General features: G+C 40.7%; 1 protein-coding gene across 1 annotated transcript in view; it reads left to right on the top strand.

The window, feature by feature from the left end:
• The first annotated feature begins 2,600 nt into the window (after nt 1–2,600).
• LOC132397642 (FERM domain-containing protein 7-like) overlaps nt 2,601–26,369 on the top strand; it is an 85,127-nt gene continuing 61,358 nt past the window's right edge. The window contains 1 exon segment of the mRNA XM_059976412.1: nt 2,601–2,756. Within this exon segment, the coding sequence (XP_059832395.1) occupies nt 2,601–2,756 (156 nt within the window).

Genomic DNA, 26,369 nt, shown 5'->3' with positions numbered 1-26,369 from the left:
GTGAGTGTAAGAGGCTAGCTGGAATGAGGAATGGTAAAACAGAGAGGGAGAGAGGTGTAAAAATTACCAGAAGTTTTAGAAATCAATGTTCAAGCCATCAGATTAGAGGCTACCCAGACAGAGGGCGAGGAGCTGCTCCTGCAATCTGTGCTTGTTGTCGTCATGGCAGTAGATGGAAGGGCTTGTTTCTGTGGAGGGTCACTCCATAAGATATAGAAATGGGCTTTATTTCATTTCACCCCCTGGTAAATAGAGCTGTGTGTTGATCCTCCAGACCAGCACACTGACCGTATTGAACATGGAACGTCCGAAACAGAAAGCAACAGTGATTTACTGTACATTGCAGAAGAAACCCACTCGATGATATCCAGCCACTCAGGAGCTGAATAACAAGCATGAGAGCAACAGTGAACCATGATTTTGCCTGCATAACGCAGGGCTTATTACCTGGCTTACTAAGACCAGTGCCACTGAAGATCCATCTGCAGGTGTTCAGTTTACTGTATTTTGTAACAGAGAATGAGTGCTGTTATTGTAAATTATGCCTTTATTCCTCAGTCAAAAAGTGACAATTCATTGCTATAGCAATTGGTAGATACAGAAAGTCTCTGAGCTGTATGTGTTGAGTCTAGTACCCGGGGGATGAGGTGAGTTGCTGGGAGCCTGCTCTGATTAATCTGTGTTCAGTGATGAAGAGCTGTAACCTGGTGCTTGAACAAGCCGTATCGAGCTCAAGCTCCCTATGCCTGCATTTACATTGCCGAGCCGCAGATCAGGACAGGATCGGTCGGAAGCCAAGGCTCCTCAGGGAGCCCCACTGGGATATTCCCCTCTCGCACTGAATAAAATCAGGAAGTTTTGCAAGAATTCTTCGTGGCATTTCACAGCAGGTAGTCCTTTATTTTTAAGATGTGGTTGCTTGCATTAACTATATGAATTAACAAAGGTGGTGGATGGGCTCAGAAAATAATGATTGAAGTGAAATTTATTTTGGCATGATAAAACTGCAAAAGGGAGTGAATATAAATCTATTTAATAGAGAAGATATTTGCACAAGGATTGATTCTCATCATTATAAGTTGTCAAGAAGGCTGAAAGATTATCTGCATTTTAAAATGGCTGTGTTTTCATTACAGCAATTGTTTTCTGCATGAAGTATTTTTCTTAAAGTCCGCAGTTATTAGCTTGCTGTTATCAATTGTAATTATTGCAGTGACTCAAAATAAGCAGAGTGTTTTTGGCCTGTTGTGATTAATAAATATGTTAATTTTAATAAAGGACTATTGAATTTAGTTTCCCAAATCTCTTGTGGGGTTTAGGGCTTTAATCTTGTAATAGTTATTTATGATGACAGAGAAAGAGGACATTCAGCATGTTAACTCCATGCTGATAGTCAGCTGGATAATGGGATCAGATTGCTGAATGTGGGACTGGAACCCACAACCTTCAAATTCAAAAGTAAAAATTCTACCACTGAACAATGGAGGAAGCAAGGAGCTTATCTGTTCCAAGATATGGCTGAGGAGACTGCGACTGGGGTAACAAGAGTACTTCTAGCTTGCCAGTTCAGGAGTCAGATGGGTTCTTTTCAGAACTGTGCCCAAGAATACAGTAAACCTTTGCAATTCATTGTCACGTCACTCTCTGTGGATGCTGGGGTATTCAGGAATATTCACATTCTCAGCAGTGAAAAATAACCATCCTCTGTGCTGTCGTTTTTTTCTTTCATGCCATGGACACTTTCATGACTGGAGTCATACCTACAAAGAGCCACAGAGGCAATGCAGCCTATCGAGTCTGTGCTGATCATCAATCACCCACTTTCACCAATCTCATTTTTTTTAAATTCTGAACATATTCCCATCAATTCTTTTCAGATTTTACCTCGTACCTATACATACAAGGGGCAATTGACCCTGGCTTATCAAACCATCAAGCTGCATGTCTTTGGGATATCGGAACTCCCGGGGGAGACCCTTGCAATCACATGGAAACTCCACACACAATCACACAAATTTAGAGGTCAGGATTCATCCCGGCTCATTGGCACTGTTAGGCTGCAGTTTTACCCACTGAACTCTGTGCCACCTGTGTCTAATTGCTTCTGCTCACTGCAAACACTTTTTAGCACATCTGGTTATTTAAAAGCTCTCCTCAGTAATTTTGAAACCATTAGCAATAACTGCCTGAAGTGTACATAGGAAGGAAGGTGATTCTATATGGGAATTGAAGAAATTACCTCTTCCTGTCGGGATTCTGAGACACGGAGGAGAAAATCATCGGAATTTAAGACCAGTGCATTCAGGGAAGGTTTTTATTCATCAACTGGATTCTAACTCAGTTGAATATACAAAATTGAAGTTAATGGATTTTAACTGAATAAAGTTGATGCCGCTGGAGGTGAAGCTTAGGTTAGAGGACCAATTGAAATGGATGGCGGAGTGTTTTCTGAAAAGCCGCATCGGGCTTCGGTTTTTCCCCGTGCTGTTGCCTGCATCTTTACAGATGAACGTGTGACTGCCTGGGAGCTTTCTGTGTATGCGCAGAGTCATAGTTTATCATGTTGGTTTGGCAGGGCTTCACCAGCTGGTCTCGCAATGATGTGTGAGAGTGAAAGGAAACCCAAGCACGGGAAGGAGCCTGCCCCTGCTCAGCAAAGCCCTGGAAGAACAGGAGCAGCACATCACTCTGGTGGCAAGGTGATGCGGCTCAGGGTCCTGCTCTTGGACAACACATATGAAGTGTTTGAAGTGGAGGTAAGACTGCTGGCATCAACAGATGGCCAGCACAGGTGCAAACAATCTAAGTGCAAAATCAGAGAAACTGCAGCTATTGGACTTCTGAAATAAATGCCAGGTCTGACAGCGTCTGTGGAGGGAGAAACACAGTCATTGTTTCAGGTCAAACTCAGCACTGCTTCTCTCAGAGTTTCGCCTCTTGTTTGATTCTCAGCGTGAGATTATGTGTTCCGATGGAAGGTCATTGACCTGGAAAGATAACTCTGTTTCTCACTCTGCAGCCGTTGCCTGACCTGCTGTGTATTTCAACATTGTCTACTTCCAGTTTGTATTTCTGGTATCTATGTTATTTCACACTGAACATACCTAATCTGGTTAAGTCTGTTCACATCTGAGGCTTAGAAAAGGCAGAAGTACTGTATTGTATTGATTCATTAATATTCATGTGTGTGTAGGATTGGCTGAGATTCTATTCTCCATTCTCCAATCTTTTCTGACTCTCTCCCACTGCTTTCCTCTCAGGCTCTTCTTCTTTACCTTCATAGGCTCATCTGAAACCCTAACGGCCAGCAAAATCCCATTTACCTCAAACTACTTAACTCTCTGACCTACATTGACTCCCAGCCAGTTCGGTCTTCACCTGAAAGTAATCTTCACCTTACAGCTCCTCCCTTGGCTTCTTTCCTCCCTCTAATCTCCATCAAGACACAGAAACATTCTCCAAGTACCTGTTCCTGCAGAGATGGCCAGCTGTGCTTCTCCCCAACGCCAGCTCTGGTAAACAGATGTTTGGTTCTTGGTCAAGCTCTGAAGAAACTCAGCAGGTCAGGACTGTGGATGGAAATGGACAGTCAACATTCAGTCCAGGTGAAGGGTCTCAAACTGAAACTGACTATCTGTTCTTCTCCTTAGATGCTGCCCGGCTCACTGAATTCCTCCAGTACATTGTATGTTCCAGCATCTGCAGTTTCTTATGTCGCTGTGTTCTGTGGTATTGGCAATCATGCCAACAATATCCTGTTTTTACTTGGTTGATGTGTGAAACAAGGACTGCTTTCTTCTTCTCAGGCAGGTCTAGAAGATCACATTCTGTTGTTCCAAAGAACAGCGAGCAGATATTCCTAGTTTTCAGACCAATACATATCCCTCAATAAATAATCTTGCCATAAGCATTTTTCTGTGTATGGGTTCCCCTGTTGTAACAGTGACCACACTTCACAAGGTGATGTGTGAAAGTCCATTTTTCATTCTTTAATCCTCACACTCAGGAATTATTGGCAACAAGCACTTTGATCTCTTTGAATGATACATGGTTACTCCATACCTTATTTTACAACTTTATTTATTATATATTATTACTATTTATTAAACTGCAGCTAGAATACTGTATGCAGTCCTGATCACAGAGTATAGGAAGAAAAGGATTGCTTTGGAAAGGTTTGTAGATGAGATTCACCACAATGTTGCATGGGACAAAGTGTTTCAGCTAGAGGAATGACTTAGGGTCATGTTTTCCTTGGAGAGGAGGAAGCTCAGGAGTATTCAAATTTCCAGAAAGAGAAGAACAGAAACCCCATAGCAAAGGTGGATACATTCAGCAGGCCCAGAATTAAGGTAAAGGCAATAAGGTTTAGAAGGGATCTGGGAAAAACTGTTCTTACCCAGAAAGAGGTTAGAATCTGGAATGAACTGCCTGAGGGGGTGGTGGAGGAAGAGATTATAACATTTAAAAAATAAATCCAGAAGACATAGGAGCAGAATTAGGACATTCAGCCTATTGAGTTTGCTCTGCCATTCCATCATGGCTGATCTATTATCCCTCAACCCCATTCTCCTGCCTTCTCCCCATAACCCTTGACACCCTGATTAATCAACCTCCGCCTTCGATATACTCAAAAACTTGGACTGAATCTGTGACGATCAATTCCACAGATTCACCACTCTCTGGCTAAAGAAATACCTTCTCATCTACTCTGAGGCTGCGTCCTCTGTTCTTAGACTCCCCCACCACAAGAAACATCCTCTCCACATCCACTCTATTGAGGCCTTTCACATTTGATAGGTTCCAATGAGAACCCCCTCATTCTTCTGAATTCCAGTGAGTACCGGCCCAGAGCCATCAAACACTCTCCTATGACAAGCCTCTCAATCCCAGAATCATATTTGTGAGCCTTCTTTGAAGTGTCTCCTAGTGAGCACATCCTTTCTTCGATAAGAGGCCCAAAATTGCTTACAATACTCCAAATGAGGCATCACCAGTGCCTTATAAAGCCTCAGCATTACATTCTTGATTTTATATTCTAGTCCTCTGGAAATGAATACTAACGTCGCAGTTGCATTCTTCACCACTGACTCAACCTGTAAATTAACCTTTAGGGAATCCTGCACCAAAATTTCCAAGTCCCTTTGCACTTCAGATTTTTGAATTTTCTCTCCACATAATCTATGCTTTTACTTCTTCTACCAAAGTGCATGTTCATGCACTTTTCAACACTGCATTCCATCTGCCACTTCTTTTCCCATTCTCCTAATCTGTCTAAGTCCTTCCGTAGCCTTTCTGCTTCCTCAACACTACCGGTCCTCCAGAACCATTCTAGAATGTATTGGTTCTTGAAAGATAATTAAAATTGCCTCCGAAATCTTTTCAGCTACCCCTTTCAGAACCTTGGGGTGTAGTCCATCTGGTACATCTACATTTAGACTTTTCAGCTTCCCAAGCAACTTCTTCATAGTAATAGCAATGACACTCACTTCTGCCCCCGACACTCCCAAATTTCTGGCATTCTACTAATGTCTTCCACAGTGCAGACTGCTGCAAACTTCTTACTAAGTTTGTCCACCATTCCTTGGTCCCCCATTACTACCTCACTAGTGTCATTTTTTCCACAGTCCAACATCTGCTCTCATCTCTCTTTTATTCTTTATATATCTTTAAATCTTCTTTTAACCTTTTTATGTCATTGGCTATCTAACCTTCATATTTCATCATTTCTCACTTAATAGCCCTTCTAGTTGCCTTCTATTGGTTTTTAAAGGCTTCCAAACTTTACATTTACACAAATGTTTGCTATATTATATATCCTCTCTTTTGCTTGTCTGCTATCTTTGACTACCCTTGTCAGCCACCGTTGCCTCATCCTCCCTATAGAATATTTATTCATCTTTGGGATGTATCTTTCTTGCGCCTTTCATATTGCTTCCAGAAACTCCAGCTATTGCTGTTCCCTCAATATCCCTGCTAGTTTTCCTTTCCAATCAGCTTTGGCCAGCTGCTTTCTCATGCTTCTGTAATTCCTCTTACTCCACTGTAATATTGATACATTTGATTTTAGCTTCTCTTTCTCAAGCTGCAGGGTGAATTCATATTGTGATCACAGGCTCCTAAGGGTTCCTTTACCTTAAGCTCCCTAAACAAATCTGGGCCGTTACATAACACCCAATCCAAACTGTGATTCGCCTAGTGGGCTCGACCACGAGCTGCTCTAAAAAGCCACCTCATAGGCATTCTACAAATTCCAGCATCAAATTGATTTTCCCTCAGCATAAACCTGATTTTCCCAAACTATCTGCATATTGATATCCCCTTGACTATTGCAACATTATCCTTTTTACATCCTTTTCTATCTCCATTGTAATTTGTAACACACATCCTGGCTACTGTACTGTATATATAGTAATTCCCATCAGGGTCTTTGTACCCTTGCAGTTTCTTATCCACAAGGAATCTACATCTTCCAATCCTATCTCACCTCTTTCTATGAATTTGATTGCAGTGTTTACCTCTGCCTACCTGCCTATCCTTTGGATACAATGTGTATCCTTGGATGTTAAGCTCCCAAGTATGATCTTTTCTCGGCCATGGCTCAGCGATGCACACAACATCATACCTGCCAATCTCTAATTGGCTGCTGGCATAGTGGCATCTGCATCAGTCTCTGAGGCGAGTGGTCAGAGGTTTGAATCCACGCTGGGTTGAGCATCGAGCTAGCAACTCAGCCTCATGGAACAGACAAATGCTAAAGAAATGGGAAAGGTTGCTGCCCGATGTGCCACAAGGCGAGGAGAGGCACATCAACAATCTCTAACTGCACTGATGATCTACCTTATTCCATACACTGCCTGCTTTCAAATAGAACACCTTCAGTCCTGTATTCATCACTCTTTTCCAATTTGGCACTCCTTTTACACCTTAACTCAGCCCACTGACTGCCATTGTCACCTATTGTCTGCCTGTCCTTCCTCACAGTCTCACTACACACTGCATCTACTTGTATATCAACTATCCCATCATCAACCCTGTCACTCCCATTCCCATCCCTCTGCCAAATTAGTTTAAACCCTTCCTAACAGCTCTAGCAAATGTGCCTGCAAGAATATTAGTCCCCCTCAGGTTTAGGTGTAACCTGCACTTTCTGTGCAGAGACCACCCCCAAAAGAGATCCCAATGATACAGAAATCTAAAATTCTGCCTCCTGCAGCAATTCATCCTTTCCTTACTCTAACTGGCATGTGGTGCAGGCAGCAATCCAGAGATTACTACCCTGGATGTCCCACTTTTCACCTTTCTACCTAACTCCCTATATTCTCCCTTCAGGACCTCCTCTCTGTTCCTCTGTATTTCATTGAAACCATTATGTAGCATGACTCCCAGCAGTTCATACTCCTCCTTTAGAATGTTGAGGACCTGATCTGAGACATCCCTAACAGTGGCATCTGGGAGGCAACCTGCCATTCGGATGTCTCTTTCACGTCTACACAATCTGCTGTCTGCTCCTCTGCCTATGAAATCCCCTATCCCTCTTCTACCCCCTTCCCTTCGGAGCCACAGGGACAAACTTTGTGCCAGAGCTGCAACTTCCCCCTGGTAGGTCACCCCCCCCCCCCAGTAGAATCCAAAGTGGTATACGTATACCAGGATGAACACTTGAGCTGTGGAGGCATGGAAGGCTACAGACCAAGTGCTGATAAATGAAATTAGTGTACTTGGGGGCTGGCATGGACATCTTGGGCTGAAGGGCCTGCTTCTGAATCTATGGTTCTTAACCCTATTGAAACAGCCAAGTTGCTCCCAGTTTAAACGAAAGAGAAATGACACACAAAGTTTTAATGTTTTCTCTTGTTAGGGGAAATTGACAAACCAATTGGATATTTTTATCCCCTGAGTTATGGCTTGTGAAGTTTTGATGAAACCTATAATCAAAGCAGCATAAGGTTTCCACTTCAGCAGCGTGTTACACAAAAGAGCTCTCTGGGGGAAGAAACAAGGCATACCTCTTGGTCACAGGATGTCTTTGAAGAATAGGCAGTGAGGACTAGCTGGAGCTGCTAAATGTGTTCTGTCGGTAAGTGGAGCACAAGTAATGAGAGTAGCAGGTCTCCATCAACAGCGGACATTATTATCCTGAAGGCAACCGTCTTGCACAACTACAATAGATGTACTAATGGATTAAGTGTCTTTTGGTGATTTAATGGATTAAGTGTCTTTTGGTGATGCTCTTCCTTGCTAATATTTTGTTGGGTTTAAGATTCACATCTGTGACTTCAAGCCATGAACATATTTCTGATGTTTTCTTAACCATCTCCTGACCAATAATCATCTAGGAAAATGTATTCTTCCACTTTCCGTGTAAAAAATCCTACCTCTAACAGCCCCCTTATACATTCTTCAAATCACCTTAAAATTACAAATGAAAAAAAATAGGTTTGGTGGTGTTGTGGATAGTGTAGAAGGTTGTCGTACAGTACATGACAACAGGACATTGATAGGAGCATAGAACATAGAACAGTACAGGACCTCCAGACAGCAATGGTAGACCGACCTTTTAACCTATACCAAGGATGCAGAGCTGGCTTGAGAAATGCAGGTGGAGTTCAATTTCACCCATGTCCTTGGAATGTGGGGAGAAACCAGAGCACCAAGAGGAAACCCATGTGGTCACAGGGAGAATGTACAAAGTCATTACAAATGGCCTATGTTCATCCAGTTCTTGCTTCTCTGATAGATTCCCTTTGTCCAAAATTAAAGTAGCTTAGCCTCTGGGACTTAATTTGAACACATGCAGGGTCAATATGTTTTGGGAAATTAAACCAGTGCTGGACTTACCTAGTGAATGACAAGGCATGGTCATGTTGTAAAATGAGGAGAGATAGAGGTGCAAGGACGTGGAAACACAGGTAGACAATGTGGTGAAGAAAGCATTTGGCATGCTTGTCTTCAATGGTCAAAGTACAAGAGATGAGACATTAAGATGTTGGAGAGACCCTACTTGGTGTATTGCGTGTAGTTCTGGTTTCCCAGGTGTGTGAAAGATACGTTAAGCTGGAAAGAGTGCAGAAAACAGTCACAATGATACATCTAGGACTGAACAACTTGAGATATAAGGAGAGACTGAATAGGCTGAGATTGAAACATAGGAGGCTGAGGAGTGTCCTTTCCAGTATAAATTGATGCCCCTCTTGATTTATAAAATCATGAGGGACATAGATGAAGTGAATTGTCACAATCTTTTTCATACAGTAGGAAAATCTAAAACTAAAGGGCTTTGGTTTAAGGTGAGAGGTTCCTCTCCCAGATGAGCTCAAAGCCTTTAATGCTTGCTTTGACCAACAGAACATAGAGGCATCTTCACAAAATCCCATGCCCCAACAACCCTGTGGTCTCCATCTGCAAGGCCAAAGTGAGAGCATCTTCTCCTTTATGTTATTCTTTGAAGCCCACCTCCTGAAACAATTCACAATAAATCTTTGAATGCTACAAAGGGCAATTTTCTTTTCTACCATTATGTTGAAGGCTTTAAGTGGATAAATATTATTGTCTCGGTAATTCCCAGCCATAAGGCTTCAGCATTACTGGCCAGATGAACTAACAATACTGTATATTGAACCAGAACCAAGTTATGGCTGCTGGGCTTTGAAAGGAGGCACAGTACACCACAGGATATCAGAGATTCTTTCTCAACATGCCAAAAATCTGGCTTTGATCCTAACCTCCAGAGCTGCCTGCCTGGAGTTTGCATGTTCTTCTTGTGATGACATTTATTTCTCTCAGGTACTCCAGTAAAGCCCTACATCCCAAAGGCATGCAGATTGTTAGATTAATTGGCTGCTGTTAATTGTTCCTCATGTATAGGTGAGCAGCAGGATGTGATTGAGTTAATGAGAATAAAAAAAACAGGTAATGCTGGAAATACACGGCAGGTCAGGCCGCAGAACTGATCTGACCAAGGGCCTTTGATATGGCATGTTGATTGTTTCTCCTCCAACAAATGTGGCCTAACCTGATGAGAATATGGGGAGAATTAAAATAAATGGAATCAACATAGGATTAATGTAAATAATTTAAAATTCAAAGTAATGTTATTATCAAAGTATGTATACATTAAACAACCTTGAGATTTGCCTTCTTACAGGTAAAACAAAACAGAGAAACCCCAAAAGAACCCGTTAAAAAGATCAAATACCCAGAGCACAGAGAGAGAAAAACTATCATGAAAACAATAAAAGTAAGCAAATAGAATTCAGAATTCAAGTTTTACAAAAGGCATGAAGCCAGACATCACTGCAGCTGATGCAGGCCACAGCCTCAGTTCATTGCAGAGCCGAGCAGAGTAAATTTCGTGGGACCACTAACACTAAGCCAGGAATCACTGTAGCCGGCACTGTGGACCTGTTTCTCTGCCTAATCTTTGTGTAACTCCACAGATATACTTTGTCCAGGAGACAGGTAGATGTTTTACCCAAGTTGTCACTATTTAAGTTCTTTGCAGCTTTTCTTGAGAAAGGTGAGGAAATCTAACTGAGAGTGGAATTTACCTGGGCAAATTCACCAGGTCTTCTGTTAGAGACCTGATTTTGTAGGAGTTGGGGAGGGGAAGGTAGTGGGTGGGGAAGTAGAAAATTGTTCATTCTGGGGCCAATCAGGTTATACTGGAATGTGACTCAAAGCTTTGGTGGGGAGCAGCGGTACAGGGAAGAAAATAAATGCAAGTGGACCCAGTTGAGGGGGAGGGGAGGTACAAGGTGGAGGGAGCTAAGAGAGTGTTATCAAGAACACAAAGGACTACCAGAGCTGGAATCTAATAAATAATAAACTGATACCAGGAACCACTGGAGGAGAGGTGAAGGACAGATGGAACAAAATGGGTGGGGAGATCATGTCCAAACAACCAGCAGAGTACCTGTATGTTTCCACCTCACTGTCGCTAAATAACTTAGCAGAATGAATGTAAGCTGCTCCAACACGCTCTGCTGACACAAATAAGTCTGACTGCTTCCTCCTCCCTACAGTGTAGATTTTTTTGGTTAGTCTATCACTTCTCAGTACTTATTGTGCATCCTAAACTGTCCTTGACTGAACGGCCGGTGAGGCAATTTCATGATCAATGTCATTAATCTGAGCATAGAGTCACATTCGGGCTACACTGCAAGGGTGAGCGATCTCCCTTCCTGGGGGACATGAGTGAAGCTGATGGGTTTTTCCTGAACAATCCAGTTCACCACTACCAAGGCTAGATGCTTCTTTACTCCTTTGAAATTCCTGATCATTGACTAATTTTTGAATGCCACAGCTGCCATGGTGTAACTTAAAAGCAGGTCTCTTGATTATTAGTTTGGAATTGTGGATTATTAGTCAAGGGCCCAATGGAGTACTCAAGTAATTTAACCGCTACAGTATGTGCATCTGCCTTTGGGAACCTGAGCCCAGTTTAATGGCTTGTCCAAGTGGTAGTAGCCCTGAGAGTGTACTGCTCTGACAGCCTACACACTGGGACCTGAGTCTCTCAGAGACACTAAATGTGCCACAGTATATTTACTGTGTATTGGTCTGTATTGACCAACAAGAATAGTCAGTTGTAGAATCAGAGATTCTGCACAGAAACATGCCAGAAGGCTAACTCATCCTTCAGATTGGGCAACTCCAGGTGGGATCTGCTTATGGTTTTGTACAACAGGAACTTCTTTATGAGATTCAGGAATCATCCGAAAAATGTAAACATTCTTGCAAATACAAGAAAGATTGAAATTAGGCATTCCAATCTGCATTAAAAATAGTTGTTTTTAACTGCTGTGAAACAATTCTCTGGAAATAAAAACTATCCATAATAAAATTACAATTAGACATTTGAACTGTTTGAGGAGTTATTTTGTAAATGGGAGTGAACTTATGCAGGGAAAGTAGGTTGCAGTATTCAGTGGCAGTAGCACCTGGTGTAGGTTGGTTACTGATAAACAGCTCTGAAGGGTTGTTAACTTGCTAAAACACCCTCCCTTGATTTGTAGGGAATTATAGTTATTATTCATTTAGACACATTAATGGTTAGTTGGATTAGCACCCAATGCAGGTGGGCTCACTAAACATGGCTACAGCGATTTTATGCGAAGACAGTTACTGGCTGAATTAAATATAGTTTTTTTTGCAAAATAAAACAAGAATTGCAATGATAGATTTGGATTATGTTCATTGCATCCTACCCTAGCTTTGCTTTCTCTGACAAAAGACATCATCCAGCGATGTCCCTTATAAGGCCGTGTAAGTCTGCACCCATGTTTAATTGCATGTGGTCAGACTTCAGCAGAATCTACTCAGGCTGCAATTATTATTCTGCCCGTCAGATGCCATTGCCTGTGGAGATGATGGGAAAGAACTAGAAAAAAGTGGGAAAAAAATGCTTTACAGAGAATTAGATTGGCTACACAGTGCAGAATTGAAAGAAATTGCCAGGGTAAACTATTTGTCCCTGTCAAGCCACTCCATTATTCAAAACAATTAATATCTAAAATATAAGTAGAAAATGCTGGAGACACTCAGCAGGATAGTTTGGAAAGGAAACAAGCTTTCGGGTCAGAGCCCTTCCACCAGGAGTGCAAAACTGAAAGAAGAAGCTTGGTAACTACAGGAAGGGTAGATGCTGACCATGAGGATAAGGTTATCTGGGAGAATTTAGAGGGTGAGAACAAAGATAAAAGAAAATAGTTGTGAAATGCACAGCACAATTGGTATTAGCTAAGCATTGAAATCAACATCATATTTCTGCACTCTCCTCATGCTCTCCAGTGCATTTTTGCATCGATAAAGTTATTTGTTTAATGATTCAATGATTTAGCCTCCACAGCCCCCTGTAGCAGAGAATTCCACCGATTTACCACCTTTACAATCCACAATGTCTAACGCTGTAACCTGAGGTGGTAACTCCCTCATTCTAGACTACATGAGCTAGGGGAATCCTTGCTACCTCCACCAGATGTAGCCAAGTTCTGCCAGAATCATGCAATATTCTATTAGATCCTCTCTCCTTCTAAACTGCAGGTAATATGAACCTCTTTGACACAATCTCTCCACATACAACACGCACACCATGCCATGTCAGATTCTGGATGAATGTTTGCAAATTAACCAGAGTGATTTAGAAAAAATTAATACTGGAGTATTCCCTGGTTTGGACACAATTAACCAGGCAGGATTGCATTGGATTGACACTGCTGGCTCTGATTTTGCAATTAACATTATTACATAAGTGAGTGAACAATAATACTAGTATTATGTTTTGTAACATAAATCTAAATGCAAAGAAAAGATTGAGCTAGGAATGTGAATCTAACTTCGGGTTTTACTTTAAGCAAAGCATGCACTTATCATGTGGTAGCATTGTGACCTATGCAATTCACATATTTTTACATATAATGTGTAATGAATTATTTAAATGAATAATAATGCTTAATCAAACTATATATTTACAATATTAAACACTATTGAAATATTAAATACAGAACACTCCTTCCTGCTTAGCTCTAAACTCCAATGCAATATAGAATGCATCCCAGCGATATACCCAGTATTCTATATAATGCAACCTCTATACAGACATCCACAGCATAGTAAATTTTATATTGCTCCTTTCCAGCCTAAAGATTTAATAGCTGTGGTGGCTTTTTTACTCTTGTGGGATAACGCTTTTCCTTACAAGAGGGATCACTCTGCTTGGCAGCTGAGTCTTGTGGCTGTGAAACAATCTCAGACTCTGGAAGCTCCTCAGTAATGGTTGTAAGAGTTGATTCTGAGTCTGCAGTACGTGATTATGACAGTTTTAGACACATTGATTCTCTTTTCTTTTCTTCTTCTAGTTAGTTAGGGGAAGTGCATTTAGTTCACTGGAGTATTCTCTTATTAATCCTTCTATTGCTCCCTTTACAATCAGATCTCTCCTCTTGGTTTCCTCATCCACAACATTATCTGGCAAATTCTCTGTTTTTTTTATCTCCGTTGGCTCCTTTCTTTGTGGCTGTCCATTCATCCAGCTGGGCTTAGGTTTTTGCACCTACTTTTACAAGTAGCTTTTTGTCTCCCACTTGAAGTTCAGCAACAACCTTCATGAACACAAAGTAGATTTTGGTTCTTTATGCTCGCAAAAGCAGAATACTTGCAACTTTCCTGAAGCTCCTTGAACTTTCTTCCTGCTTAAAACCAAGCCACATTTTACAAGTAACTGCCTGATTAACATATCAAAGCTTTCTCAGATATGTCACCTACAAAAACTGTGTAAGTCCGACCACTGCTTTCATCACTTTCCCTATTCCTCTGAGCAGCATGATCCTTTCTTGGTCCAATATGCTTTCTAACCAGTGGCACAGAGGTTGGCACCAAAGTCTATTTGTCCCCTGTTGGGGCAAGGTTCATGGTGGACGGCATGGAGACAGTTGTGGCATCATCCAGTACCTCTCTTAATTCAGTTTCAGTTAGTTTCATTTCAGAGGGTGTGGCGTGCCAATGGTGGATGGCTCTCCAATCAAGCTGTAGTTGTCTCAGCCACTCAGATCTGCACAATGCTGGTCTTTCTGTTTTTACCACATGCAAGCCCAATGTGGCTTGTTGGTTGTTGTATTTCACTGTTACAAATGTCATGTCCACAGGAGTCATCTTTTCACCAGTATAAATACTCATTCGGATATCTGCACACTTTAAAATGCCATTTAAACCTGTTTTGTGGAATGACTGAAATAGCTGAACCAGTGCCCAATTTCATTTGAATTAATTTGCTGTTCACTTCTGGTGTAAGCCATATTACTTGTCTATTAGCTTTCACAGTGTAAATCTCAAGGCTACACAATTATGTGTCATTCTTAACATTCTCAGAGTTTTCAAACGCAGTGCTCTTTTTGAAACTGCAACTTGACTTTTAATCTTTTTCTCTTCCCTGTTCAGTCCATTTGTTTTTGTTTACCTGAGATGCTCTTTCTATGTGATCAACTTTGTTACATTTCCTGCAAGTTTCACCTTTTCATCTGCATTGGTGTAGTGTACGTGAACCCCTACCTTAATGGTAATTTAATTTGTTCGGCCAGGCTGGTTTCTTTGTAATTTTGTTCACGTTCACTTTCATTCCTGACTACAACTCAATTGCACCTCTATCTGCTGTTTCCATTGATACAGCTATTTCAACTGCTCTTTTAAATGTGAGTTGTGCTTCCATTTGGAGCTGTTTTGAATGTTTTCTTGTAAGATTCTACAAACTAAATGATCTCTCAGTGCATCATTAAGCCCATTATTGAACTGACAATGCTCAGAGAATTTCTTCAATTTTTCAATTTAGGAGAACCCTGAACTTTTCTCTGGAGGCTCCTCTCGTTATTAATATTGCCTCATTTTGTGCTCTTTCCTCAGAGAGCAGCGACTTACTGGGAATGAACTGAATACTGCTTCCAAGGCCAAAGCCATCATCATCTTATGAGACCAGCTAAAGGGTATTGACCCAAAACATCAACTCTCTACTTCCCTCCATAAATACAGCCTGACTCCCTCAGTTCCCTCAGCGGTTTGTGTGTTGCTCCACATTCCAGCATCCACAGTCTCTATTGTTGTCATCTCATCTCATAAGAGGCAGCAGGGTAGTGTCACGTTTAGCACCCCACTGCACATCGCCAGCTGTAAGATCGGCTATGATTTCCGCCGCTGTCTGTAAGGAGCTTGCATGTTCTCCCATGACCATGTAGCTTTCTTCTGGGTGCTCCAATTGCCTCTCATGTTCCAAAGAGATGGACAGTTAAGGTTAGTGGGTTGTGGGCATGCTACGTTGATACCGGAAGTGTGGTGATACTTGAGGGCTTCCCAACACAATCCCCACTGATTTGATTTGATGTCAATAACATCTTTCTTTGTATGTTTTGATGTACATGTGACAAATAAAGCTGATCTTTATGAAAAGATGATACTTTCAGATGAGCCATGGTCAGGAGGGGCACTCACAACATAGAGATGCAGCTGTAGCCTCTGACTCATTGGAGGGACAGCAGCTGATTGGCTGACCCTAGACATGTCCATCCCTTTTCTACTGGCCAGGTCAGGTGAAGGCAAACCAGTACAAAGATGTATTGTGAACTCCATGTCTCCATCTACTTGCACCTTGGCAAGGAATTGTGCTTGTTTTCTCGATCTTTCTTTTTACAATATTTTTATTCAGAAGAAAAAAAAAGAGATTTACAGAGTGCAACACAAAGATACATCTCAACATAACTTGTGTACATTCATATATTGTAATAAAATTGATCAAAATGTTATAGCATAACACATAAAGGTATACCACTCTGTAATCAAAAATTTAAAGATAGGTCATACATCATAAAAGAAATCTTTTATATAAAAAAAGTCAATCCCCTACCAACTACCAAAGAAAAAAGTTGATGGATGATTATGGATAATTAGAAAAAAAAAACAAATTCATTGAAGAAGAGAAGATAAAAATATGCATAAAAGTCTGTGCACTGTTAAACTTTATAAATTGGAAAAGTAATTTAGGAAAGGTCCCCATATATCATAAAAATATTGTTTCAAATTTAAGACTGAGCAGCGGATCTTTTCTAAATTTAAATACGACATAATAACACATAGCCACTAAAGATGTGTAGGAAGGGTAGACTCCTTCCATTTAAGCAAGATTGCTCTTCTTGCTAAAAGAGAGGTAAAAACTAAAACCTGTAGGTTAGGAGTATTTAAAGTTATATCTTCATTTGCAATAATACCAAACAAGGCAGTAAGCGGATTTGGGTCAAATTGGACCCTAAAAAGTTATGAGAAGGTATGGAATACTTCCCGCCAAAACTTTTCAATTTTAGGGCAAAACCAAAACATATGAATTAAAGAGGCATCAGCAGAGTTGCATTTATTACAAAGTGGAGAAACATTTGGATAAAAACTGGACAGCTTCTGTTTAGAAATGTAAGCACTATGAAATACTTTAAATTGTAGAAGAGAATGACGAGCACAGAAAGATGATTTTTTAACCCGTGTAAGAATTTTATTTCATCTATCATCAGAAATCTGACAATTTAGGTCACCCTCCCAAGCTTTTTTTATTTTATCTAAAAAGTCTTGTCTAGAATCAATTAACAAGTTATAGATACCGGTAATAGAATCATTAACAAAAGGTTTTAAATTTAAAAGATCATCCAGTAAATTTTTATCAGGACCTATAGGAAAAGTAGTGAATTGGAAAAGTAAGAAATCTCTAATTTGAAGGTATCTGTAAAAATGTGTTTTTGGGAGTGCAAATTTATTTGACAATTGGTCAAATGAAGCAAGAGATCCTGAGATAAACAGGTCCCAAAAACAATTAATACCTAGTTAATCCCAATCCTTAAAGACTTTGTCACTCATGGAAGGGATAAGAAAAATAATTAAGGAGGATGGGAGATGATAATGAAAAATTCGCTAAACCAAAAAAATTCCTAAATTGAAACCAAATCTTTAAAGTTTGCTTAACAATTATGTTATCTGTTATTTTATTTGCTGAAAAAGAAGAATATGATCCAAGAAAAGAGACAATAGAGGAATTTTTTACAGAATTAACTTCTAAGGAGACCCATGATGGGCAATCTTTACGATAAATATAATAGGACCAGAAAGTAATATTCCTTATTATGGCAGCCCAATAGTAAAACCTAAAATTGGGTAGGGCTAATCCACCCATCTCTTTATTTCTTTGTAGGTAAACTTTATTTAAACAAGCTGTTTATTATTCCAAATATAAGATGTTAAAATTGAATCTAAAGAATCAAAGTAGGAATAAAAATAGGTAAGGCCTGAAAAAGATATAAAAATTTAGGAAGTATCTTCATTGTAATTGAATTAATTCAGCCAATTAGGGATAAAGAAAGAGGAGACCATTTAGAAAGCGTCTCTTTCACATAATTCAATAAGGGGTTTAAGTTTTCTTTAAATAAATTCTTGAAGTTTTTAGTAATTGTTACACCTAGATATGTAAATTGTCTTGTAACAACTTTGAACGGAAATTTGGCATTTGATGACATTAGGTCATTTAAAGGAAATAGCTCACTTTTATGTAAATTCAGCTTATATCCTGAAAAAGAACTAAACTGGGAAATTAAAGAAAGAACCGAAGGTAAAGAAGTTTCAGTGTTAGAGATAAAAAGTAAAATATCATCAGCATATAACGAAACTTTATAAGTCATACCTTCCCTTAGTATACCAGAAATGTCCTTAGATTCTCGAAATGCTATTGCTGAGGGTTCTATAGCTAAAGCAAAAAGTAAAGGACTAAGAAGGCAACCTTGTCTAGTTCCCCGCTGTAATTTAAAGGGCTTAGAAATTTGGGAGTTAGTAATAACCTGAGCTGTAGGAGACAAGTAAATTAATTTAACCCAACAAATAAAATTAGGCCCAGAACTAAATTTTTCTAAGGTCTTAAAAAGATAATTCCACTCAATCCTATTGAAGGCTTTTTCTGCATCTAAGGATAATATACACTCTGCTATTTTTTTGGATGGTGAATATATCACATTCAATAACCGATGTATATTAGAATGTGAATAATGATTTTTAGTAAATCCTGTCTGGTCATGTAATATAATAGATGGTAAAATATTTTCAAGTTGTCGAGCTAAGATTTTGGATAAAATTTTTGCATCAACATTTAATGAAGAAATCGGTGTTTTTCTCGATCAAGTGAGTGCAAACTTTCAATGGTGAGCTGGTCTATGAGTGAATGCATGCTGACATTGGCAGACATGCTCAGTCAATAATGGGTACTGTTATGTGGTAGTTCAAGGCATTTTAGAGGAATTTCCTATAAAACTGTGTGTGTAACCGTCTTTCCTTGAAATGAAAGAGAACATTGGCAGCTTGGATTAGCTGTTAGTTTGCTGAGCCAGGAGGCTCAATCACAAATGTCTTATCACTAGTCGAGGTGATGTCATCAGTGCACAATTGAGTGTTGTTTCTGTGGAGTGTTTACATTTATATTGGTCTGACTCATTGTTCTGATTGGTTGGCTGTCTCACTAGCCCCTTGTCTCTGCTGTGTCCTGGCCAGCCAGATATATGACTGACTTCAGTTGGCTCATATCCCTGGTTATCCATCATTGGGAGCATTAATCCTGCAGTTTACCCCTTGGCCCCAATCCCACAGGCACAGAGGTTTGTAAACTGTGTCCAATTCAATACTTTTGGTAATAGAGTCTCCCATTCATGTTTTGTGCTTCTGCCAGGATTTCTGTGGTTTCCCAGCTGAACTTGTCTCCTTGGTCTTCATGTACTGAGATAAGTGACAGAGGATCACGTCTTCTTATGGCTAGCTGACGTTCATATGTTCTCAATTGCGCACTGATGATGTCACCTCAAATGGTGATGAAATACTTCCGATCTAACCTTCAGGTTCAATAAACACTCCAATGGACAGTCTTCCCTGTTTACAGTGATAGGTATATGGACAGGAAAGGAGTGGAGGGTTATGGGCTGAGTGCAGGTAGATGGGACTAGGTGAGATTAAGGGTTCGGCACGGACTAGGAGGGCCAAGATGGCCTGTTTCCGTGCTGTGATTGTTATATGGTTATATGTTATATGGAATGCACACAGAAGCTGGGGAGTTTACGTCTACAACTTAGATGGTCGTGAAAAAGAGCCTAGCCATTGATCGATTCAAAATCCATCAGAAAGTCTTGCATTGTCCTCTGTGCAGAGGGATGGAACCCTCATATTTTCTTTATGAGTTAGAAGGATGGCATTTGGCCCATAGTGTCAAATCTAGACCCCTCCCATCAATTCCATCTTTATGCCCACCAACATACACAGTCAATTAACCCACCAATCTGCAGCTCAGAAACTGGAGCACATCTAGCGAAGCCCACATGAGAAGGTGGAAAAGGCACACAGACAGCACAGTGGTCAGGATTGAACCTGAGTTAGAACACTGGAAAGTACAGCTAGGAACAGGCCTTCCAGCCCCCAATGTTGTGCTGAACACCCCCCCACAAAAACAAAACCCTCCTACCTATATCATGTCCATATCCCTCCATCTTCCTCTCATTCATGTGCCTATCTGAACGTCTCTTACATGCCTCTAATGTATCTGCCTCTACCACCATAATAGTCAGCTCATTCCAGGCATCCTCCACTCTCTGAGCAAAAAGCTTAGCCTTTGAACCCAACCCCTCTCACCTTCAACGCATGCCCCCTGATATTAGACACTTCTGCCTGGGAAACAGATACTCCCTGTCTACTCCATCTATGCCTCTCAGAATCTTATAAGTGTTTATCACATCTCCCCTCAGCCTTTACCAATCCAAAGAAAACAACACAAGTTTATCCAGCCTCTCATGATAGCACATGCCCTCTAAACCAGGCAGCATCCTCGTAAACCTCTCTACACCCTCTCCAAAGCCTCAACGTCCTTCCTATAGTAGGATAGTAGGGTACTCAGTACTCCAGATGCGGCCTATCCAGAGTTTTATTAAGTTGTAACATAACTTCTTGACTTTTGAACTCAATGTCTCAACTCTTAAAAGCAACATTACCGTAAGACTTCTTAACCACCCTATCGACCTGTGTAGCCACTTTCAAGGAGCTATGAACTTGGATCCCAGGATCTCTTTACTCAGCAACTGTTAAGGATTTTGCCCTTAACAGTGTACTGTCCCCTTGCCTTTGCCCTATCAAGATGCAACATCTCACATTTATCTGGGATAAATTCCATCTGCCATTTCTCTGCCCATATCTGCCACTTATCTATACCACACTCTATTCTTTGCCAGTCTTCAACATCATCCACAATTCCGTCAGTCTTGGAATCATCCACAAACTTACTAAACCACCCATCTACATTGTCTTCCAGGTCACTTATTCACATCACAAACAGGAGAGGTCCCAGTACAGATCCCTGTGGAACTCCACTAATGACAGACCTCCAGCTTGAATAGTCTGTTTAACCACTATCTACTGTGTTCTATGCACATGTCAGTTCTGAATCCAAGCAGCCAATTAGCCATAGTCCCCATGCATTGTAATCTTCTGGATTAGTCTCTCATGAGAGACTTTGTCGAACACCTTACTAAACTCCATGTAGACAACATCCTCTGCCATACCCTCATCAATCTCTCTCATCACCTTGTCAAGAAACTCAGTCAGGTGGGTAAGGCATGACCTGCCATACATAAAGCCATGCTGGCTCTCCCTAATAAGGTCATGGCTTTCCAAATGCTCATACAGTATATCCTATCCCCAAGAATTTTCTCCTGCAATTTCCTGTCAAATGACATGAGACTCACTGGTCTATAGTTCCCAGGATTTTCCCTTGTTCCCTTCTTAAATAGAGGTACAACATCAGCCATTCACCAGTCCTCCTGGTCCTCACCTGTGGAGAGAGAAGACATCAGTCAAAACCCCAGCAATCTCTTCTCTTGCCCTGATGGGGTAAATCCCATCAGGCCCTGGGGACCTATCCATCTTAATACTCATCATGAACCATAACACTACCTCCTCCTTGATCTCTAAATGCCCTAATGTATTTATACACTCAGTATTGATCTCCTGTTTCTCCATACCGTTGTCCTTGATCCTTGGTACTTTGCTGAAGCAAAGTACTCACTAAATACCTTACTCGCATTTTCCACATCCAAGTAAAAGTTCCCCTCTTTATCCTTGAATGGTCCCACCCTCTCCCTAGTTATAAAAAACATAGAAACATAGAAAACCTATGGCAGAATGCAGGCCCTTCGGCCCACAAAGCTGTGCCAAACATGTTGTTACCTTAGAACTACCCAGGCTTACCCATAGCCCTCTACTTTTCTAAGCTCCATGTATCCATCCAGGAGTCTCTTAAAAGACCCTAATGTTTCCACCTCCATCACTGCCACCGGCAGCCCATTACATGCACTCATCCTCTTGCTCTTGATGTGTGTATAGAATGCCTTGGGATTCATGATAATTCTACTTGCTAAGGACTTTTCATTGTCCCTCCTGGCTTTCCTAATCCCCTGCTTTAGTTCTTCCTTGGTTTCTTTATATTCTTTGTTTGATCATAATTTCTGAAGCTTTACACACTTCTCCTTTTTCTTCTAGACTAAATTCATCACCTCCTTAGATATCCAAGGTTCTCGCATCTTTCTATCCCTATGCTTCCTTCTAACAGGAACGTGACTTTCTTGTATTCTATGCAATTGATCTTTAAACATCCTGCACATGTCTGATGTGGACTCACCAGAAAAGCAGGTGTTCCCAGGCAACGCATCTTATTTCCTTCCTTCCTTCTTCTTGTTTTATGGCAGTTGGCACTCAGCTTAATGGTGCATTACTGCCACCTTCAGCAGCTCCAGAGTCTGGGTCAGACGATAGACTTACATTCTAAATTCTTACACACACACACACACACCATCCTAGTAACCTATTCCTGCTTATCCATCATATCCTATAAAAAAAACCCTGTATCCTTAAGAAAGCTACAAGTACCCTGACCTGTGCTCTCTCCCCCATGCCCAGTAACCCTTTTAATGTGAATTCCTGCACCCCCAATTCCCTTAGATTAATTCTCATCATCTCTCTCTCTCTGTATCCCATACTTCCTGCAACTCAGAACTACATGTTCTACTGACTCCTCGTCCTGAGATTGCTCACACAATCCTGCCTGGTGTTTCCCTATCATTTTCAATGTTTTGCTTAGGGCACAGTGCCCCAGCCTTAACCTAGTCCACACAGTTTCCTCTCTTCTGTATCTACTACCTACCCTAGTACCTGCAACACTCTTTTGTATTTGATATAAATGACTCCCTTTCCCCCCTCTGCTTTACTGATACTAATGTGCATTTCTATATTTTCTTTCTTTAACGCCCTCTTTTCCAACTCATCCTCCCTCTCATTCCCCTTCACCCCTACGTGAGCTGGAACCCATAGAAATTTAACCTGACCTCCCTGATTTGCAACTCTTGTGACTGACTGAAGGACTTCATGAAGTACATCTTGCCAGCTGTTTGAGTGAGAAGACCTTAAACCTGCTGGAACTGAAGATGAATCTGAGCATATCAACACTTTGACTGGTCTCGCTTTCTCCAACCAACGCAACACAACCAACACTGCCATCATCTCCACTGTATACACCCCTAACTTATCAGATGTTCTTCTGCTGATTGCGATTGCTTTTGCTGGTATAGCCACCCCAAACCCTGTCACTCCTGTCTCAGGTTCCTTAGCACCATCTGCATAAATCTGAGTATAATCACTATACATTTCCATCACATGACAGTTAAATGCACTTACCAAATCAGTTTTATATTTTCCTTTCCTTTTTACCTCTAACAAATGCCAGTCTACATCAGGCCATACCGGCTTCCATGGAGCTACAACCGGATAAACTATTTAAGGATTTATCCTTAGATCAAACATTTCACATTCTTTAGCGATATCATTCCCTACCCGACTAACGTTATTCCTCTGAAACTTCCCATTTTCCCAGGACTCCTGCAACACTCTTTTTGCAGGGTGAGAACCATTGTGTCCCTGCAAATTAGCCCAGTAGTTTGCCATCAATTGCATCCTTCTTAGCTCCAAAGGCATTACTCCCAATTCTACCTGCAGGGCTGATACTGGTGATGTTTTAAAAGCCCCACTGCACACTCTCAAAACCTGAGCCTGAATCACATCCAGTTTCCTTATAAGAGACCTAGCTGCTGATCCATATGCTACATTTCCATAATCCAACACAGATCTTACTAAAGCCAGATACATTCTCTTCAATGCTGAACAACTTGCTCACCATTCCCTACCAGTCAAACATCTCATCACGTTTATTACTTTTTTACATTTCTCATCAAATTTCCTGATATGTTCTGCCCATGTTAATCATGTTAATCAAATATAACTCCCAGAAATTTAAATGATCCAACCCTTTCTGATTCTATCCAATACATCCTTAACTTCTTCCCTACCTCAATTCTTTTCCTAGTGAAAAATACATTTTGAGTTTTTTTCTACTGAAAATCTACATCCCCAATCATAATCCCACTCTACAACTTCATCAATTGCTCCTTGTAGCTTTCTGATTATATGCTCCGTGTTCCTACCTCTTTTCCACAAGGCCCCATCATCCGCAAACAGTGACCTACCTATATCCACTGGTACCTTTGTGCAGACATCATTGATCATAATGATGAAAAGTAACGGGCTAATCACACTACCCTGAGGTGTGCCATTTCCCACTATGTACTGTTTTGATAATTCTGACCCAATCCGAACTTGAATTTTCCTACCAAACAAAAAATCTTCTATCCAATTAAAAACTCTCCCACCAACTCCCATCTTGTGCAGTTTAATTAACAATCCTTCCTTCCATGTCATGTCATAGGCTTTTTCAATGTCAAAAAACACTGCAACTACTGACTTTTTATTTGCCTGGGCCTTTCTTATTTCAGTCTCTAACCTTCTCACTGAGTCCATGGAATTCCTTCCCTTCCTAAAACCACTGATAACTTGCCAGCATTCCTCTCTTCTCAAGCTCATACGATAATCTTTCAGTTATCATCCTTTCCATTACCTTACATATATTTGATGTTAGTGCTATTGGCCTGTAGCTAGTGGGTTTTGACGGATCCTTGCCAGGTTTCCAGATTGGAATTACTACTGCTTCTTTCCATGCACTTGGTAATCTTCCCTCCTCCCACACTCTGTTGTAAAGATGCAGTAACTTCAAGGGTGCTCCTTCTCCTAGATTTTTTAGCATAACATAGCATATTAGATCTTTCCCTGGGGTGGTTGGTTTTGATCTCTTTATTGCTCTCATCATCTCTGCCGACGTAAATGGTTCATCAATTATATATATCATCAGTTTCTTCCCTCTGTTTAACACACCTGGGTGTTGACTCATTATTCTTTCCCTTCTCTTTCTCCCTTCTTCAGACAAATTTTCTGAACTGTGTGTCTGTACAAATGACTTGGCCATGATCTCAACCTTTATCCCTGCTGGAGACTGCTGTTTCCTCCTCAGATATCATTACTGGATATTCCCAATCCCTTCTATCTCCCCCCATCCTCTTAATCATTCCCCATACCTCTCCCACAGGCATTGTTCTTCCTATTTTGCTGCAAAAATTCCTTTAACTTGCCCTTTTAGCTTGACGTATAGTTCTTCTCACCACTGCCAGTGCCTTCTTATATTGAATTAAATGCTGCATATTATGGGTTCTTTTAACTAGTCTGAATGCTCTATTTCTGTTTTTTACAGCCTGACAACATTCCTCTGTCCACCATGGTACCAGTTTTATATTCATCCTATTTTTACTCCTGGGTATAGATCTTTCTGCTACCAATATAATTGCTGAAGTCACCTGACTGTTTAATTCATCTATATCTCCAGAAATGTCAATTTTTGTCAATGCTTCTTCACTTAACTTCTGAAACTTACCCCAATCTGCTTTTCCAAATGCCCACTTTGGGATTCCACCACCTGATCTTACTTTAACTCTTTCACCCACTGAACATGAAACTGGGTAGTGATCACTGCCTACCGTTAAAGCAGTCCGAACTCCCCAGTTACTGATGCCAGCCAAGGTATTAGACACTAAAGTAATATCTAATACTGACTCAGTTCCTGTTGTTGTGTTTATCCTTGTTCCTCTACCATCATTCATACACACCAAATCTCTTTCTTCCATCAAATCTTCAATTACCTTTTCATTTGAATCTGTAAACAAATCGTGAGCATTGAATCTGCACACACTACTTTATGTCTGTTTTGTCCTTGTATCCTTAGTAGGCTGTCCAAATCCAACCTTTTACATGGATTGTAGTAGTTAATTATAACCATTTCCTCCCCTCTCTCCCATATTTCCACCACTATGTATTCCTGATCATCTCCTTTTTCCAGTACTCTATATAGTATGCCTTGCTTGATTAACCTAGCACAACCCCCTCCACCCCCTAGATTTCTATCTCTCCTTATCATTGTATACCCATATACCACAAAGTCTAAAGTTGGTTTCAACCAAGTCTCCTGAATACACACTATATCCGGTTTTACAACCATTTCTTTAATAAACGTCTTGAATTCCTGCCTACTGGCTGGTAAGCTCCTTGCATTTCATTGCAAAAGAATCACCATAATGAGTGTTAACCAACCCATGACACTTCTTGGTTTGACTGATTAGTGAGGTTCTCCCTCACTTCTTCCCATGTCAGTCCTACTAACCCTAAATGGTTCACTGCTGCTTTGACCACCAGCTGAATTTTGTCACTTTTTGACATTACCTCAGCTGTACTATTAATCACTCCTGCAATGAATGTTACTAGAGCCTTTTTGTCTACATAAATCCTGTCATTTGTTCTTTGTTGCATCTCTCACATCCCTCTTGCTCCCTGTT

Source organism: Hypanus sabinus, chromosome 8 (genome assembly GCF_030144855.1).
Source record: "Hypanus sabinus isolate sHypSab1 chromosome 8, sHypSab1.hap1, whole genome shotgun sequence".
Lineage (NCBI taxonomy): Eukaryota > Metazoa > Chordata > Chondrichthyes > Myliobatiformes > Dasyatidae > Hypanus > Hypanus sabinus.
Note: the sequence above shows the minus strand (reverse complement) of the source record. Positions and strands in the feature narration are given on the sequence as shown.